This window comes from Dinoponera quadriceps, unplaced genomic scaffold (genome assembly GCF_001313825.1).
Source record: "Dinoponera quadriceps isolate SergipeBrazil2010 unplaced genomic scaffold, ASM131382v1 scaffold405, whole genome shotgun sequence".
Lineage (NCBI taxonomy): Eukaryota > Metazoa > Arthropoda > Insecta > Hymenoptera > Formicidae > Dinoponera > Dinoponera quadriceps.
In genome coordinates this window covers 963,661-981,366 of record NW_014554754.1, presented here as the reverse complement: position 1 = coordinate 981,366, position 17,706 = coordinate 963,661, and the positions used below count along the sequence as shown (strand labels likewise).

Genomic DNA, 17,706 nt, shown 5'->3' with positions numbered 1-17,706 from the left:
TATATATATATATATATATATATACATGATTATCAAGCATAACAAAATTATTATGCTAAAAGCGGGTTATCGGAATCTCTCGGTAAAGAAATATTTGTACACTATGTAAGAGGGATATGACGCAAGAAATCTACTTGAAACCAAATCTATGGTTCCAAGTAAATGCACTAAGTCATCTTGAACACATAAATGCAATCCTTTACAATAAACTGTAATGTTCACTGCATTCTTCATCGGGCATCGTAATAAAATGGAAAATTATTACAAACAGTATCGCGAGTCCACGCTTATCCATAAATATATTGCGTATATATCACACATATTTCAAAATTTAATCATCTTTGGATAAGTTCTCTGTGCCGTATAAATCGTTTTCTATTACTTCGATCGCACACAGCTGCGGAAACCATCCTCTGATACGTCTTCTTCCCGCGTCTCCCACGCTTTTCTGCTCTTTTTCTCCAAATAGCCAATATCTGCAAGTATTGAAGTATTTCTTCGAGAATTTGTTCGATATAACAAGGAACGTATCGAGTGTAACATTAAATAACGCGTAAAGATTACCTCTTCCAACGCGTCACGACTACGATATCTCCTACATCTAACTTGATGCGAGACTCATCGGTACAAAGTGGATGGAAGAATACACCGAAGCCGTGTGTAATTGGAAACTTCGATCCCGATGCAGGCTTTATGATTCTATATCTAAGGGCTCTTTTCCGTTTGTCTAATTTTTGTGCGAGTTGTTCCCTCTGGAAAACAGCAATTAATACAATGCATTATTAGTAATTCAATCATTCTTAAACGGTACATTGAGTACAAGCTGCAGTGTTTACAGATACCCTATAATTTTTTTCAAAACACACGTTGCTTCTACGTTTTCCTACATGTGTTGATCCCTCAATTCACATTTCTAATACTTGTTTACAAATATTTTTTTCCCTTTCGCTTGGAAGTGTTTTGTTGTCCATCTTATTCCAAAAATACCTAATCTCATCATGTCTTTCTGTCTCTCTCCTCTTTTTCCTATCTAAGATTCTCGAGTTTATTTGCTTTAAACAGCTTTAAATAGATTTAAATAGGTTTCTAGAACATGCAATCGATCTTGGATTTCAGAGGGTACAGCACGACCGCATCCTTACTTCGTGTGTCTAATTCCATTCATACTGTAGGTCTATTGTCTCGTCACTTGAGATTTTACAAAAGCTTTCGACACTGTAAATCATAAATTGCACCTGGCTAAGTTATTTTAGGATTTATCATTTACCACAATTTCCTTCATTCGTTTTCATTCTCTCAATCATTTTCAGTGTGTTACCATCTCCAATCTTTTTCCTATCTTTTTCCTTTCATTCTCATGTATTGCTTCCCGCCTGGTGTATCTCAAGGGTCAATAACTTGGTCCATTACTTATTCACTCTCTTTGTAGCAGATATATCGCCTCAGTCTTTGGTTTCTCATCTTTATACGTATGACGTCGATGATGTCATTCTCTTGTATCCTTTCTCTTCCTAAGATTCTCTTGATATCCTTTCCATATTAAATAACGACTTCCATACGATCTCCGACTGACTCTCAATGAGTGAATGGCCTTCATCTCAACCCACCGAAGTCTGCAGTTTTGATCGTTGGTCCGACACGTTCGCTGTCCCAGTTTCAACTAAGTTTCAACGTTATGCCTACATCTTTTAGGTTTCCAGATAGATATGCAACAATCGATATCAAAAATATAGAATATACATGTAGATTCTTCCTGATTATTTAATCATCCGTGTTACCGTAAAATGTCGGGCAGCTTGTATTTATCTCCGCAGATTTGGCTCTTCCGACATATTTTAGCTATGCTTCAAAAAGCTTTTTGTTATCCAGTCACTCGTCCTATCTTTACTTGATTATGTAAATGTCTACACTCCATGTATCATCAGCAAACTTGTGCTAAATCGCATACAGCATATTCAGAAACTTCTGCCTCTGTTATTCTGATCTATNCCCCCCCCCCCCTTTCATTGACCTGGTTGGCTTAATGTCCACCAACGTTTTGTCTTACAGCTATGTTGCCTGGTTTATAGTGTCCTCCAACTCGATGGAGTGCATTCCATTATAACTCGGAGTATCACACTAACTCCAGTATCATAACACATTTCCAATTCTCCCTCTCTTTCCCATCGCGCCTATAAGTTTGAAAATTATTTCTCACGCGTTGCAGTTCATTGGTTAATCCTATATCAACACGCTCTGCCGAAGCTTTTACAGTATTCCGATCTAACCCGACTAAATGCGTTTTTGCGTTTTCTCAAAAATAACTATAATGACTACACGATGTAATACATATGTTGTCACATAGTTTCCTTCAATTTTGCATTCTGCTTACGCTCCTTTTCAATACGGTTGGATATCCTAATATCAACTATCCGTGTCGGCTAAATATAATTGTGCAGTGTACTCAATGAAGATTCCTCGTGACTTGACAAATGTCGTAGTGAATTATTATCTTTGTGATAAAATTACCGTCAAGGTGTATTGATCACAACCGTCGATAACGGGCCACGTGATGCCATCGCCGACGGGAGTGCAGTCCCACGTGAGAACTTGACTTACATTGAAGTGCCATCCTTTCGAATAAGGATACACGTACTTAGTATCGGTACCGTTCCTCCGATACTGCGCTTTCACCAAGATCCAATTTTCTATTTCCGTTCGGTTTCTCACGATGGCCAACAACTGCAACAATTTGAAGGGAACACATGAAAAAAAAAAAACTGCAAACGGCAAAATTCAACAAGTTCGCACATGCGATCGTTTACCTGGAAGTATAGTAGCATCCCTACCGCAAGTACAACGCCGATCGATAAGCCAATACTAAATACTACTAATATTAATGTGTAAACCGATGGCGGTGGAAATGGCAGCGGCTTCAGGGATAGCACAGTTGCCACCCAGGAGATCAGTATAACGGTGGAGACGCAGCAACCGCCAACTGCACTCGCTAAAAATGCCGTGAAGTGGCCGTGGTTGTAGTGCCCGACGCATGTATTTATCCATGGACAGTGATGGTCCATTTTCATCACGCAACGACCACCTGAGATATTTAATATCTTTCTCTCTTATATGTATATTAAAATATACTTATAATTATATATATATGTGTTCAATCTTACATTTTCTACAATGATGTGATCTCGGTGCCTTGTATCCTTGGCACACAGTGCAATATTGCAGGTATTGAGTGTCCGTAGCTTTTTCCTAAACGCAAATTAACAAATAGTAAATACAGAAAAAAAATACAAGAAACGTTCGTACACATAATGACACGTTATCGAGGTGGAGTACCACATATATCGCGTATGATTCACGAGCTTTCCAAAACTTTCTAGATTTACTGCTCACAATAAATAACGCATAACATATTACCGGCATCCATTTTAACGTGAGGTATCCAGGACCCTCGAAAATCGCGCTGATAAAGTGGAACAAGGTGGATCCGCTTAAGCAGAAAAACAACAGGAAGCTGGCTGCTCCCGGGATACTTTCCTGAGGCGACCACCACTGTCTGCTGCAGTGTATCGTCATCAACGTGATTATCTTGATGATCCCTGCAACACGGAAATTGGCACGAAACTGAACGAATACCGAGCGATCCCGGCTCGATTCATATTTCGCGGCTGGGCGACGATCGATGGCGCTCGAGAAGATGGGCGCGGTTGAGTGTTGCCCTCTCATAAAAATCGTGTATGACCAGGATGATGACGCGCTAATTGCAACTCAAAGCTCGCCCCCATTATCCGTCGCAGCGGTATCGCGATGAGTACGATGAGAACTTCAAAGAAAGAGAGAGAGAGAGAGAGAGAGAGAGACATCGAAGTCTCGTCGGAAGACGCGTCGATCAATTCGAGGCCGGCCGACGATGGACGTCGTCGATCGCGACGATCGTCGTCTCGACGACGACGAGTCAGTAGGAGACACCTGTCACCTGCCTACCCAGAGCCGAGAGCGGTCCCCAATGACATATCCTCTTGAGCGGACTAACGCACATGCTGTCACCATAGAGTGGCCGCGGGTTGTCGGTGCTCCGGCGAACTTGCGATCGTCGAAGCCGGTTTCGCTTCGGCAGCGGCGACGACGGCGACCGGTGCTGGCTCGGGAGAGAGAGCGATCCTCGAGCGGCCGAGGCGTGCGTCCTCGTTGTTGTTACGGTGACACGTCTCCCGCGCCCCGTGAGTCACCGGAGCAGCCGTAAGTTGGTAGTAGTGTCACGCATTCTCGCGTGAATTCTTCGAGCGACAGCTGAGCATCACCGCCGATGGTCCTCGGCGGAAATATTTGGTTAGGTCCGCGCTCCTTCCGCCAGACGAGGTACACGCGTGAGTCCGTTCGACCCGGGATGGATGGCGACTTCTTCGAGGTATTGTCTCCCACGTCAGTGTTCGCGTCCCGAAATTCGCGGGCTCCTCGGATGACAGCGATGAAAAGAGCGAAGGAACTCGAGCCGATTGTGTATCATTTCGTGCAAGCTTATCGCGCGAAATCCGAACGAGAGTAACGGAAATTAATTGTGCGTCGTCGCACAACCGTCGCGTCGTACCTGCGCGAGGACTCGGCTTCGACGGGTTTATCACGTAGATCGTGTAGTTGTAAACTCGACCCGGACACACCACCGCACCTCACGACCACTCGCCACACTTGACACTTTTCTTGTTAAATCGATCAGACTCTGATGATATGCGATCAAATTGGTAAATGAAAAGCCAATAAGAGCCGGATGTTCGCGCGTGTGAATTGTCATTTTCGTTTAATGGGCGATTATGTTGGACTAAAATTTACCACAAGCATTAACCACCAAGTATGATAGGAATTTATGTTTGCACTTGTTAGAGATTTTGTGCCACGGCCACGGTCGCATCTCACAACGTATACACAACGTTTACACCACAGTGAACATGCCACACACAGTCTAGCCAAGGTGTACATTGATACTCACTGTAGGACAGTATAAAACCGAACTAAGTTTAATCATGATCATCTTTTCACCGCATTCAGCAGATCATCTATTTTACAATTGACTTTCTCCTTATGTTCAATTTCTTAAATTGTAATATTGATTTGCCACTCGTGTTAGAATTGTTAAAACTAAACATCCCACCAAGACGTTTGAGATACTGTCCACTTTTTTACATCATCGAACTTGATATGATTTAAATTTCTATATGGACAAATTGTGTCTAACATTCTCGCTAACTTATTCTCTGATTCTGTAGACTTTTTCACAGTAATTTGACATTTAAATATTTAATATTGCATATGATTTCTGAGCTACTTGTTTTCATCATATCACACACACATATCATTATTATTTACATATTAATCATTTTATGATTTTTTTTCACTGTCTTGATATTAATTAATTCATCATGTACATTAAAGGATACTTCCTGTTGATACATTTTATTATTATTATTGAAACTATTGGAAGTGTTCTATGCTAAGATTGGATGATTTCTCTGGATCTGAAAGAACAATCCGCTCTTAAGTCAGAAAATGTCCAATGTTTGCAACGGTTGCAAAATAGACATTCTGCTGAACATGGCCATTATCAGAACTGTGTCACTGCCTTTGATTCGCTTACAAGATGGATTGTACACTATTGTTTTGCAGATTAATGATATATCACCGATAGTAGCTAAGCCACAAGGACCTCAACCTCGGAAGTCTATAAGACCAATTCCTGAGGTAAATCTTCGTTTGAGTAATAATTCAGAAAAATTACCCGTGTGCAAGGATATGTCCCGACAGCAGCAACGACGGAAGAAAGCCAATTCGTATAAAAATAATATATCATCTGATAATAGCTGTGACCATGATAAACAGATGACAAATGATTCTGATAAGTTAGACGAGGAATCAGATAAGGAGCAATCGGACCATTCAGTCTCAAAATCTCCAAGTCGTTCTAGAGCAACCTCTCCGAATCGCTCTAGAACTAAGTCTCCAGAAAGAACTAAGTCTCCAGAAAAACCAAATAAATCTTCGGAGGAACCTGATGTTAAACAAGATGCAAATAACTCCTCACAATTTTATGTCGTGGTGATACTACTAGTACTAGTCGCTGTATTTATAACTCAATTGTACAGTAATGCAAATGTAAACCAAAAAGAATCCATAAGCGACAGGAGGTTGTCACCTAAATCCATTGAGGATGTCAAAGCTAAATTTTACAATCAAGATTCGGATATCTGGAATGATATTTCATCCGGAATAAATGAAGTTAAGATAAGAACTCTCAAGGCACCCTCGATCATTCTATTATTTGCGAATGAAACATACACAATGGACTGTTTAGCCTCAGCATTAGCACATTTGAGCAGTAATGTTCTAGGCGGTGACAGTCCTCTGAATTTAAATCCGAAAGATTTCGGAGATGATCCCGGGGAGATTATCGAATTGATGAGAAGTATTTCAGGAAGGAGAAAGTCTGTGGTCAGTATGTATATAACACACGTCTACATATACTTGAAAACGACTTACGTTATTGATTACGTTTAACGTTCTGTTTGCAGATAATCCGAGATGTTTTAAACATTAATGCAGAAGCGATCAAAGCCTTGCACAATTTGTGCGATAGGGTAAACCCCTTGATTCGAGAAGTTGTTTACATTATCACGATGCAAACGAAGAATTACGTATCGTCGCAAAAGAAGATGGAATTTGTGGAGGAACACTTATATCATAAACTGTCGGAAAGTATCGACGAGGATATCCTGATGGCGCTCGTAACACGAATTACAGACGGAGCAATTATATTGGTTCGACCTGAACCAAAACTACGGTATTGTTCATTTATCTAACGCTCGTTTCCTACCATCATGCTTGAAATTTAATCGACAACGATCAACTCAACGGAATTGACCAATCGATCACTTATCAGTCCAGTCAATCGATCAATGCGATTAGATTTAAACCATGATAGTCAAAATAGGCATAAACCATTAGAGGGGAGGAAGGGGGGTTGCATTGCTCTGTCTATATATGTATATAATGATACGATAAATAATTCTATGTATTTCGTAAATGAGAAATCGAACAAAAAAAATTTCTTATATGTAAAAAATAAGCTTTCTCTCTGGGCATATGATCGCTCAAATTTCTTACTTAAATTTATTTCGACGTACATACTGCAACAATTAATTATCAATGATTTTTCATTTTTGTAGTCACAAAGTAATTAATCGATTGATTAATCTTTTGTATCTACGTCAATAATGATAATTATCGCTTGTCTTTGCACATAAATTCAGGGAAATGTAAATCTAAATCTTTCAGTTTCACTTTATTTTGTTATGCCAATATTACACGAGATTAAATTTATCTTTAGTGAGTCTTCCTATATAATCACAATTTCATACTTCTATGTATTTTCAAAAAATATAACGACATTGCTGTATCTAGCGATTCCACGCATATTTTCGAGAATGACATTTATTTAGCTTCAAAATAAAATACAATCAATAGGATTTCATTATATGTGATATTGGATTCTCGTGTTAAATGTGTCAGTCAGCAGTCCGTACAGTAATTAATTAAATAATGTCAAGTATCGTATTTTGCTCATTGCCAATTTACAAGATCTTTCATCGCAATTCCCCTAATCTTTCACCCCTAATTCTGTTAAAATTATTCCGGACATTCGCAAAAAGAGTTGCAGAATGTTATTGTTAACTCGAATCAGTAAAATTATATACATTATAATAAAGTAACGAAGACTCAGTTTCACTAATACTCTGTACTAACTATACTTTATATATAATAAATGATATATCGTAAAACAGGTATTCATTGGAAAATTCCTATTGCATCAACTTGTTCATTTTGAATACCTAAATACCAAAATATATACATATATTTAAACAAATTATTTGCATATATTATATAATTTCATACAAATTTCACGTAATTCGTATTGCAGATTGCTTCTCTTCTGATATGCGTTCGTTACCTCTCTCTTTATCCTCTTGTACTATGTAAAATTTTATAAATATAGCAACTTTTCGTTAAACCAACTTTCTTTTTGATATTTCCTCAACAAGTAGGTAAAAAGGTGAACTTAATTATAAAACTTTAACTAGATCTATTTATACAGGTTTATTTCTCCAACCTTAATAAATTTCCTATTGACTTAATACAGATCCATGGGAAAATAAAATATAATATCCACGATGTGTATTTAGACCAGTGCTCTGTTCAACTTTTTTTTTTCTTTTGAGCGATGCAACGTTTTCCGATAGAAAAAATTAGCGAATTAGAAAAAATAGATGTTTCCATAAATAGATACGTACATATTTATACCAAACTATATGCATTTTAAACGATTCAATATTAGCATTTATTTTATATATATATATATTAATTAATATAGAAATATAATTAAAAATTGTTTTGATTAAAATAACTATAATTCGGTAGAAAAAACTACTTTTCGGTAAAAACTTAGTATTGCATTTGAAGAATGTTCACACGATTATTTCAGACTAATAACTCAGACCAATCCTTATATGTTCCACCCAATAGCATGATAGAGTATAACTGTTTTTACATGTTATGCAAGAAAACAGTGTTATACAACATATAATGGCAAAAGAAAATTGTTTTAAACTACACTTGTCATACACTACTTCTTGATAAGCATTTCATAAATTGGCAATAAGTTCCCATAGCTGCGCACCTTGCTAAAATGAAACGTTTAGCAAAGCTCTTCAACTAGTGAGTTATAGTACAGTCGTTCTCTGTCGTAATAATTCAAATCGGTAACTAAAAGTAGACAGTATATATAGAATTCGTACAATATAGTATGGTATCGTCAAACCTAAATAATAAATACATTTTATACAGTCATAGACTTTTTATACAGAATGTCCAAAATCTAATGATGTGCTGTACAATCCCAATACTATTGATCCGTTTTCCTTTTATCACCTGTGCACACAAAGGATTTAATATCAACTGCAATTTTGCTTCGAACTCGAGTTATGAAACAATAAGGTAAACATTATTTATTCTCGATACATCCGCAAATGTTCACACAATTAAAAACTGGTATCTGGTAATCGATTTTATGATGCTGAACTGGTAAGAAAGCATATGTATATGTAATAAAGCCGGCATGTACCATGCGATTATTGACACAAAATAGAACCGAAGCGTGTCTTGCATATTTCTATTCTCAAAACATAATCGTCACAAATAGTAAGGAAATCTTCGAGCAATTCTTATTTAAATCAATACGGTATTTCGTTGACGGCCAGATACGACTATTGCTTCGCTTCTTAAGGGCACTCTGTATAGAATAGCCTTAAAATTACGAGATACGTATTTACAGTAAAAAAGTTTAATTGGTCATGTTTCTATCTAGTATAGTAAGGAGGTGAGTACCGCGTTGCGTAATGTTGTCCGTGTTGGCTACATAGTCGCGTACTTCAGTCATTTAGTATCTTGCAGGTCAATGCAAGTATCATTTTCGTAGTTCAGTGTCAGTCACACGTCGCACGAGGGTATGAGTCTGCCTCGTCAAATTGTCTTGATCGTCTCCACTTCTACTTAAGCACTAAAAATGTTTATTCCTGTTTACTCCTGATGAGACGTACCCCATACTAAATACATGCAAGTATGAGTACGCCAAATTACCCTACGTAAATTGTTTCAAGTCTTTAGCAGCAACGACGTTGTCGCAATTTTACGTAGGTTCGGAAACCATAATTAGTAGTAACATACGGTAATAACATACGGTATGTTATAGTTCGTCTAAAATAACGAAAAAAAAAAAAGAAAAAAATAGAAAAGAAAAAACATGAAAAGTAACGATATATAAGGATTTTACTGCTCTTCTCACAATTTGACGAAGAATAGATGACTTTGGGGAGCAACAATCATATTGTTTGATACAAACGAACTCTAGGAGCATATGCACAAATACATAAAAATTATTTTTCGCGTCGATGTATCGATTTTAGGGACATCGCGTATCCCTAGTGTATAGAACAAATATAACCGTAAACATTTAACGAAACAAATGTTATATGCAGAGTTTAAGGACAGTGGATTAGAATTCAAAGCCTTGAACTGGTAGCTGGGAAGAATCTGGTGTGGTGAATTGATATTCTTGTCCTTGCGAATCGATAGAAGGTACCAGTCTGGTATCCTCCTCCTCGGATCCGAAAAATCGATCGATAATATCGAAGGCCTTTTGATAAATATCCATATTTTGGTGAGATTGCAAGAACTCTATTTTATCTAGGCCTGAAACGTCACGATGAGCGATATTCGTTAATAAATTGCGACCGAGGTGTCTCTCGCGCGTAAGGTCTTAATTAATTAATTTCGATACTTTACCATAGCATTCCTCGATAAGGACCGCGTAAGGGTTAAGACCATTGTGCATGGGCGCGTCTTGCTCTCCCAAACGCAAAATATTCTCTAATCCGTTCAGAGCCACCTGGACAATCTTGGGATCCATGACAGTCAACAAATCGCACAACGGTGGGATACATCCTTGCATCGCGAGGTATCGAATTTGGTCCGGCGTTCCGCCGTTAGTAGCATTCGTAATTGCCCATGCTGCTTCTTTACGCGTTTTAAACTCGGCTTTGCCCAAAATGTCGATCAAGACCGGAAAGATATTAGCGTCAATCACCGCCTGCGAAAAGGAGAGAGAAAAAGAAGGAGACGAAAATGAACGAAGTACTGGCCGATAAGACTGAAATTGAATTTTCCAAGTTTGCAACGTACTTGTATTTGCTGTGGATTACCGGCAGTGATGTTAGAGACCGTCCAGCAAGCCTCTTTACGAACACTTTCCCGTGGAGAACTTAGAAGGTGCAACAAACATGGTAGTGCCGAGCAATTTAATACAACTTGAGTTTGCACATCATCCCCGGTAACTATATTTCCTACAGCACGAAGAGCTGCGCTTATTACGTTACTCTGATCATGCCTGAAAAATAACACTCGCATTCGTTAGTGTACTCAAGTAAGATTGATCTCGCGCGTGACGCATTCCGTGCGAATTTTAGCGTACATAAGAAGTTCTATGAGGCGTCTACAGACGCCGGCATCGATAACAGCTTGTATCTTATCGTTTGGACCGTCGCTCAAATAGGAAAGTGCCCAGCAAGCATCAGCGAGTACATCGAAATCAGCATGATTCAGGAGGTGTGCGAGAACTGGCAAACACGGGGCAACCTTCGCGAAAGCCGGCGCTGGATTCTTCCCCCGGCAAAGATTTGACAATGCCCATACCGCGTTGCGAGTCATGGAGAGTCGTGTCGCTTTCGATAGCAACCTGAAAAGTTGCGCCGTAAATCCATATATCGGCCGTAATATTTATAGGATTTGTCGCGCAACATGTGAAGGCATCGTATGCGATGCGATGTTTCTCGAAGTGTAGTGGGGGTGAATTTTGCGAGAAAAACGTAAATAGAAGGAAACGTACTGTAAAAGTGGAGGGAGAATACCGTTGGCCAACACGTGATCTCTGCATTCGGGACTGTCCCCTGCGATGTTGCCTAATGCCCATACAGCTTGTTCTTGCACGTCTTCGTACTCGGAACCAAGTAAAGATATGAAAGTAGGAACGGCCCCTGCATCTATCACGACACGCGTTTGCTGGGACGTTCCGCTCGCTATATTTGTTAATGCCCAAGCTGCTTCGAACTAAGAGATATATCACATCGACGCTTAGGTTCCCAACGTGGGAGGATCGATTACACACCTTAACCCTTTGCACTCGAGGGCTCCGCTATGGAGACAATGCAAATAACTTTCAGTTCATAACATAAGGACAAAGGCAAATCGTAAAAACTATTGTGTATAGGATATTCCGCTCTTGCTATTTGCATTTGAGTTTGAAGACAAATTTAAAACGACTCCGCTCCGGAGCCCTCGAGTGCTAAGGGTTAATAATGCCTGCGTTTGCCTTTCTTTATATTAATACTACGTAATAATACTTACCTGTAGCGTGCAATTTGTGTTATTTTTAAGAAATTCGACGAATTGCGGCACAATTCCAGTTTGTATAACTTCGTCTATAGGAGGATTCGGTTCCCTTGATAATAATTTTCTAAATTTCTGCGTTGCTGCCAACTGATCTTGTATGTTAGGGCTGTACAATGCATCTACCATTTCAGATGTTATAATACCAGCGGACTGCTGAAATACAAATTTCCCGCGTGAAGGGAACAATTCGACATTATGTAATGAGATATAACATGCGAACAGCAGAGATACGACGAAGTAGTTGTTTTACCGATTGTTGCGTAGGAAGTGTGTACTCGTCTGTGGCTGTAACATTATCGTCATCCGCAACAATGTTTGGAACATTGCGACGCTTCGACAATTGCTGCTCCCGCTTCTGCTTCCTCAATTGAACCCCCTCCTCCTCCCTGCGTCTCCGCAGTTCTTGTGAATCCAATCCTACATTTTTATAACGATGCTTGTGTGTGGGTCCAGTTGACATCTATGGAAATGCAAGCGCAACTTAAACCATGTGTTGATTACGTTAAAGATAGTCTCTCGTGGCTTTCTTTTTTCAAACTTGAATGTAATATAACTCGGGAACTTTCCGAAAAGTATTCCCGTCTGTTACAAGGAGAAAATTGCTTGCTTATTCATTCATACATACATTTACATAAATGCAAAAAATGGCCTAGTCATGCATGCATAATTATATATGTACATTTGTTCGCACAACAAAGTATAGATTAACATATCTTGTCGATGAAGTTACGAGCGCATCAAATAATTATGATTATGAACTATTTACAAACTTGTGGTAATTAATTATGAGGTGACAATAGATCTGTTCTTTTTCACTGAATTGGCTGTACTAACTAGTTCTCTTCTTCTCTTTTCACTTAGTCTTAATTGTATGTCTGTCTTATTTTAAGTTCTATAAGTATACGCTAGTTCGACGAAAAAGAATAGAATATATAAAACAACTTGTGAGCAGTAGCTTGTAATAGTGACCATTTGATACACTTCTAACTTCACCGAAAGAGAAAAAAGAAATATATGCAAATCGTTGTGCAAACAAGAGCATACTTATACATACTTATATGTATACATGTATCTGTATGTTACATATATCCTTTCTTAGAAACAGTCATCCGCTGAGATCAAGAGAACTTCGGCTCTCCGTACAAGTGTTTTAAGCAAAGTCTAAAATTATGAAATCTACACTTCCACGAAAGAATTTCCCATACGAGCTGCCACTACTCGGTCTTTTCCGTATTCCTCGACAGAGCAGGAAAGTGGAAAACGAATCCACCATCTCGCAAACTTTGTGCTTTTCTCAACAATTGACACCACACGTACGAGCGATATACGTGCGAATTGTTTAAGCGACAAAGCGAGTCGAACGCATTCTCTTCCTCGTTTAAAAATATATCTTCAAACACGCGACAGAGAAAGAGAGAGAGAGCACGCGCGCGCGCGCGTACGTACACACATATGCACACACGCACGTACATACGCGTGTACGTGTATACGGATACATTAGCGCATCCATCATCTAATATGTGCACAAGAATACAAAGGCGAAGTAGCGAAGAGGACAGTGTACCAAACGAAACCTGTTTCGTTCTCTCTTTCGAGACGAACGAGAGAAAGAGACGGAGCGGGAGACAGATAGATGAAAGAGAGAGGAAGAGAGAGAAAGAAAACGAGAGAGAGAGAGAGAGAGAGAGAGAGAAAAGGAGAGAGAAAGAGAGAGAGAGAAATTCGCTCGACTATATCGAATACCCCATCGCCGGGCTACTCGATCGAATGCCATCGGCGAACGTCAATCAATTGATTCCGCGTGAGGGTTAGGAGAGCCGATCGGGGGCGGAGATGCCTGTCTGAAGAACTCCGCTTTCTCTCTCTCTCTCTCTCGACGCGCGCGAGTGCGTCGGTACCGACGATTGCGTCAATGCCGTCGCCGCGGATTCCCGTCGCGGCCGCTTGGACATTTTGGCGTACGCGGCCGCGGACTGACATTGGCATGGAATCCTCTCCTCCGTGTGGCACGTCAATGAGCACGCCGCGGCCCCGGGCGCGGCGCGACGACGTACGGAGATGCCGCGTACCGCCGTATCTCGTTCAACGATTCGCGCACGCTCTTCCACCTCGGCTACTTCGTGTACTTACGGCTGTGGAAAACGGATTTCGTAGCCAACGGGTCAGACGTGAAAGATCATAAGAGTGACGCAGATCCAGGCGCCGCCGCGAATCTCTTCTCCACCGCGAACTACGAACGACAGCCCGTCGGGAATCCTTGATCCGCACACCCGCGACGCGCAATGAATCACGGGTTCCTGGCGGAGGCACGCACTGATTGGTCGACGCAGCGATCCCGCCGCTCTCTCCCGCGCGCTCTTCCGCTGTCCCTGTCACACGCACGTCCGTCTCTCTCGCTCTCTTCCTTTCTGGTGAGAAACTCGCGAACGCGACACGACAGCGTCGAGAAGCAGCGGGGACAATGAAAAGAGCGATGTCGAGCAATCCTTCGGTGAAGTTCACGGGCGATTTCACGAGTGCAGATGAGAAGCCGCACCGGAAGTGTTGCGCAACGCGCTTAATTTTAACCTCTCGACGCGACGTCGAGTCGTCGTCTAGCTACGTAACATGGTTGGGAATTACGAATTGAAGGCGTCTTGACCAATCGGAGGACTGAACTAGCCGAAGTCGAGATCACCCGATTGGTCGACTTCTGATGTTCGATTCACAATTGTCGACAGACAATGTGATCGGGGTTTGTGAGAGCGTTAGGGATGCTAGTCGAGCCTCCATTCGCTGGACGTGTTAAGGCGGTTTTCATTAATCCTTAATCCCTATTTAGAATAGCTACTTAAAGCTCTGAGCCTTGCGAAATTGATCAGTCGAACGTGAGGAAACTAATCCACTGTGATTGGACAATTTCTTAAGGCTTGAAGCACCTTTGTGAACGGAGACTAATAAGAGAAAATAACGATGGCGACACGGTCGCTAAAAGTTACAGAATAGACACATAGATGTTTCTCTCGAACGTGAATCCGCAAAAATGAACATTTACTAGCGTGAAAACATTTAGAAATGTTCACTTTTTCTCGAGTTTGCATTAATAGGACGCATAATCGCCTCCCACTTTCGCGCGTTGGCCTAATCTTTCATTCGTCGTATGACAAGTCTTGTTGGGTGTATCGATTGGTTAGATACTCAATATATGAAAACATAGACAGAACATGAATTGGGTATTTTTAATTAGGATTTAGATTTATTCAACTTCGACGCATATGTATATGCGTACATGCTATTTTTGCAATTATCGTAAATGAGATCCTTATATTCGTTTAACCCTAAAATTTTTAACGCAAATAGAAAATGCAGAAACATCTCGTAAGCAGACACTTATCACATTGATATCAATTGGAAATAAGTGTATCATAATAGTCTCATTACAGCATACGTGCTAGCTAAAGAGGTAGTAATATTAGATTGATAGTAGAAACACGTTGATGTGAAAGAGGAAATACGGAAAAAAAAAATATCACAACGTGCCTTAGATTTTGATGCGATCTGCCAGAGAACAAGACAGACCCGTGTTATCCGGCTCCACATTGAGCTCCTTTACAGTGCCATCTTCAACGATCATAGAATAACGTTTGCTGCGTTTGCCTCCCAAAGGCTGCAGGTCCACGCTGAGATCTACAGCATCTGTAAATTCCGCCTTGGGGTCGGCTAGCATCCGTATCTGATAATAAAAATAGTTTTGTTTCAAAACAAAATATAATCAATTTGAGAAACTTTAATCTCAACACGGCAGTCAATTAGTGCGAATAATTGATTTATTCTCCTGTATTTCCGTACGGTTGTTAATTTGGTACTTGTGTAAACACGCACCTTGTTATTCGCACCATGTTCTTTTCCCCAAGCTTCCATAACGAATGGATCATTAACGCTGATGCAGAAGATCTCTGAAATTCCTTTGGACTTCAGTTCAACTGCTTTTTCAACATAGCCGGGGAGATGGGTCTGGAAAAATTAATAGCTATAATTTCAAATATATAACACGTCGAAAGAAAAGTTAATGCATGCATCATACACATATCATACGCATATATATCTCTTTCTTGTCTTATCTTATCAAATACATGATCTTATTATTTTATCAATATTCATATATCAACGTTCTTATAAGAATGATGTATCATAATAAAATATAAGAACATGCATTCTTGTACATATATAATAATGTACATATATAATAATGTACATATATAATAATTGTACATATACGTACATATATAATAATTTAATATGAATTCCATGTAACCTTATAAACATGAGTCCAAAAGAGACTTTATATTAATTATATTAATGCAAATAGATTGAATCTTGGTAACAGATGTATAAGAAAAAGTTTATATTTCTAGAAGAGCTATAGTTTAGTTGCCGGTAGCTATCATTTAATTACAAAATAACAATATACTTTAGAGCAACCCGGTGTGAATGCACCTGGCACAGCAAACACGATGATTTTCTTCCCAGCTGCTTCCTTCGCTAGATTCACCTTATTTGCTGGTGTGCTCTCAAAGAGATCCACACTGGGAAGCTTGTCTCCAACCTTGAAAAAGTAATATTATTAATCTCTTGCTTTCAAGTAAAGGAAGTCACATATATTGTGAATATCACGAAGCCTATAACGTTCAACTAGACTCTACAATTTCAAGACAATTTGAATACACTACATATATACACCATTCATTGCAAATGAACATCATTATTTACAGCATTAACCGATAACTTTAATGATTTGTCACATTTGTTGCATTCTTTTCCAAAATATAGTCAGGAGGTCATTTAAGTCAGGATATCTAAAATTAATCGGGCAAAATTATATAACATTATATTCAATATCATCAAGGCCAAAAATCGGCTGCATCCTCCTCTTTGATAGCTAATTATGAGAAACGATATTTCATTAACATCTCAACCCAGTTTGTGCATTCGAGTTACAAAAAAAATTAGAAACAAATCTCACGAAACACGATTAGCATTGAACGATTATCGGTCAACAGACGCTGAAATAAACAGGCCGACAGAATACTCACGGCGATAACCATGTTTTGCGATGATACGTGAAAACGTCGTGCAAAATGCCGGAACGTCGATGCTCGTCTGTCGACGGAAACGATACGATTTACTAGCTGACTCATGTATGAACGCGAAAATATCCCCATTTCGGACCACCCTTCGTAAAAATACGAAAAAAAAAACGTGATTTGTCGCAAATACTTAAGGTCCAACGTACCAACCTGACACCAACCGGCACGTTATTGCATAATACTATTTGCGTATGTAGGCTGTTGTCAGCTCATCACTCGACGCTTATAGTTCCTTTCTTTTCACTAAAGAATCATTTATCTTTTCTAAGTTCATAAATTTGAACAAATAATTCTTTGTGCCGACATATTATAGAATTTCATTATTAAACTTGGCTAAGCTGTTGGTACAAACATGTCTGATTCGTCTTGAAGTTTTTTCAGTTTGGTTTTTTATTTTATAAGAGTGTAATTTATATTGTCTGATGAAAAGGATTTTGTTTCTCGTTAATAGGTAGGGATTAATTAACTGTATTATTGAGGAATAAAAGTTTTCGCGTTGAGTCGTACAATTTAAAAATGTCTCTCTGAACTGCTGTTA

At 39.4% G+C, this 17,706-nt stretch overlaps 4 protein-coding genes across 8 annotated transcripts; 1 reads left to right on the top strand and 3 right to left on the bottom strand.

The window, feature by feature from the left end:
- Positions 1 to 33: 33 nt before the first annotated feature.
- On the bottom strand, positions 34 to 4,219 carry LOC106741440 (palmitoyltransferase ZDHHC6-like). The gene is made up of 7 exons (XM_014613481.1): positions 3,979 to 4,219; positions 3,412 to 3,593; positions 3,159 to 3,243; positions 2,805 to 3,079; positions 2,509 to 2,721; positions 565 to 752; positions 34 to 476 (listed from the first exon to the last, which is right to left on the bottom strand). The coding sequence occupies exons 1-7, from the start codon at positions 4,031 to 4,033 to the stop codon at positions 332 to 334; spliced, it is 1,143 nt and encodes a 380-aa protein (XP_014468967.1). The 5' UTR covers positions 4,034 to 4,219; the 3' UTR covers positions 34 to 331.
- Positions 4,136 to 8,050, top strand: LOC106741438. 4 transcript variants are annotated; one of them, XM_014613480.1, is made up of 3 exons: positions 4,136 to 4,233; positions 5,653 to 6,474; positions 6,555 to 8,050. In XM_014613480.1, exons 2-3 carry the CDS (start codon positions 5,779 to 5,781, stop codon positions 6,840 to 6,842), a joined length of 984 nt encoding a protein of 327 aa, XP_014468966.1. In that variant the 5' UTR covers positions 4,136 to 4,233; positions 5,653 to 5,778; the 3' UTR covers positions 6,843 to 8,050. The 4 variants fall into 4 exon arrangements, with proteins under 4 accessions (XP_014468966.1, XP_014468965.1, XP_014468964.1 ...); XM_014613479.1 differs by lacking the exon at positions 4,136 to 4,233 and adding an exon at positions 4,240 to 4,402; XM_014613478.1 differs by lacking the exon at positions 4,136 to 4,233 and adding an exon at positions 4,240 to 4,960.
- LOC106741437 (importin subunit alpha-7) lies at positions 7,310 to 14,580 on the bottom strand. Its single transcript, XM_014613476.1, has 8 exons — positions 14,173 to 14,580; positions 12,293 to 12,502; positions 11,998 to 12,195; positions 11,480 to 11,700; positions 11,066 to 11,329; positions 10,777 to 10,981; positions 10,381 to 10,684; positions 7,310 to 10,287 (listed from the first exon to the last, which is right to left on the bottom strand). Exons 2-8 carry the CDS (start codon positions 12,500 to 12,502, stop codon positions 10,091 to 10,093), a joined length of 1,599 nt encoding a protein of 532 aa, XP_014468962.1. The 5' UTR covers positions 14,173 to 14,580; the 3' UTR covers positions 7,310 to 10,090.
- A 742-nt stretch (positions 14,581 to 15,322) lies between these two features.
- Positions 15,323 to 17,352, bottom strand: LOC106741298 (peroxiredoxin-5, mitochondrial). 2 transcript variants are annotated; one of them, XM_014613117.1, is made up of 5 exons: positions 17,319 to 17,346; positions 17,115 to 17,181; positions 16,493 to 16,627; positions 15,904 to 16,035; positions 15,323 to 15,754 (listed from the first exon to the last, which is right to left on the bottom strand). In XM_014613117.1, the coding sequence occupies exons 2-5, from the start codon at positions 17,124 to 17,126 to the stop codon at positions 15,563 to 15,565; spliced, it is 471 nt and encodes a 156-aa protein (XP_014468603.1). In that variant the 5' UTR covers positions 17,127 to 17,181; positions 17,319 to 17,346; the 3' UTR covers positions 15,323 to 15,562. The 2 variants fall into 2 exon arrangements, with proteins under 2 accessions (XP_014468603.1, XP_014468602.1); XM_014613116.1 differs by having other exon boundaries at positions 17,115 to 17,352.
- Positions 17,353 to 17,706: the final 354 nt, after the last annotated feature.

Coding starts and splice junctions, on each gene's coding strand:
- LOC106741440 (XM_014613481.1), bottom strand. CDS start 4,033: ATGTGCGTTAGTCCGCTCAAGAGGATATGTCATTGGGGACCGCTCTCG. Junction 3,594..3,978: donor GGGACCGCTCTCGGCTCTGG/GTAGGCAGGTGA, acceptor TCCGTGTTGCAG/GGATCATCAAGATAATCACG. Junction 2,722..2,804: donor GGATGCTACTATACTTCCAG/GTAAACGATCGC, acceptor AAATTGTTGCAG/TTGTTGGCCATCGTGAGAAA.
- LOC106741438 (XM_014613477.1), top strand. CDS start 5,536: ATGTCCAATGTTTGCAACGGTTGCAAAATAGACATTCTGCTGAACATG. Junction 6,475..6,554: donor CAGGAAGGAGAAAGTCTGTG/GTCAGTATGTAT, acceptor TTCTGTTTGCAG/ATAATCCGAGATGTTTTAAA.
- LOC106741437 (XM_014613476.1), bottom strand. CDS start 12,502: ATGTCAACTGGACCCACACACAAGCATCGTTATAAAAATGTAGGATTG. Junction 12,196..12,292: donor CACTTCCTACGCAACAATCG/GTAAAACAACTA, acceptor TTTGTATTTCAG/CAGTCCGCTGGTATTATAAC. Junction 11,330..11,479: donor ATTCTCCCTCCACTTTTACA/GTACGTTTCCTT, acceptor GCAACTTTTCAG/GTTGCTATCGAAAGCGACAC.
- LOC106741298 (XM_014613116.1), bottom strand. CDS start 17,243: ATGGGGATATTTTCGCGTTCATACATGAGTCAGCTAGTAAATCGTATC. Junction 16,036..16,492: donor TCACACCGGGTTGCTCTAAA/GTATATTGTTAT, acceptor TAATTTTTCCAG/ACCCATCTCCCCGGCTATGT. Junction 15,755..15,903: donor AACATGGTGCGAATAACAAG/GTGCGTGTTTAC, acceptor TTTTATTATCAG/ATACGGATGCTAGCCGACCC.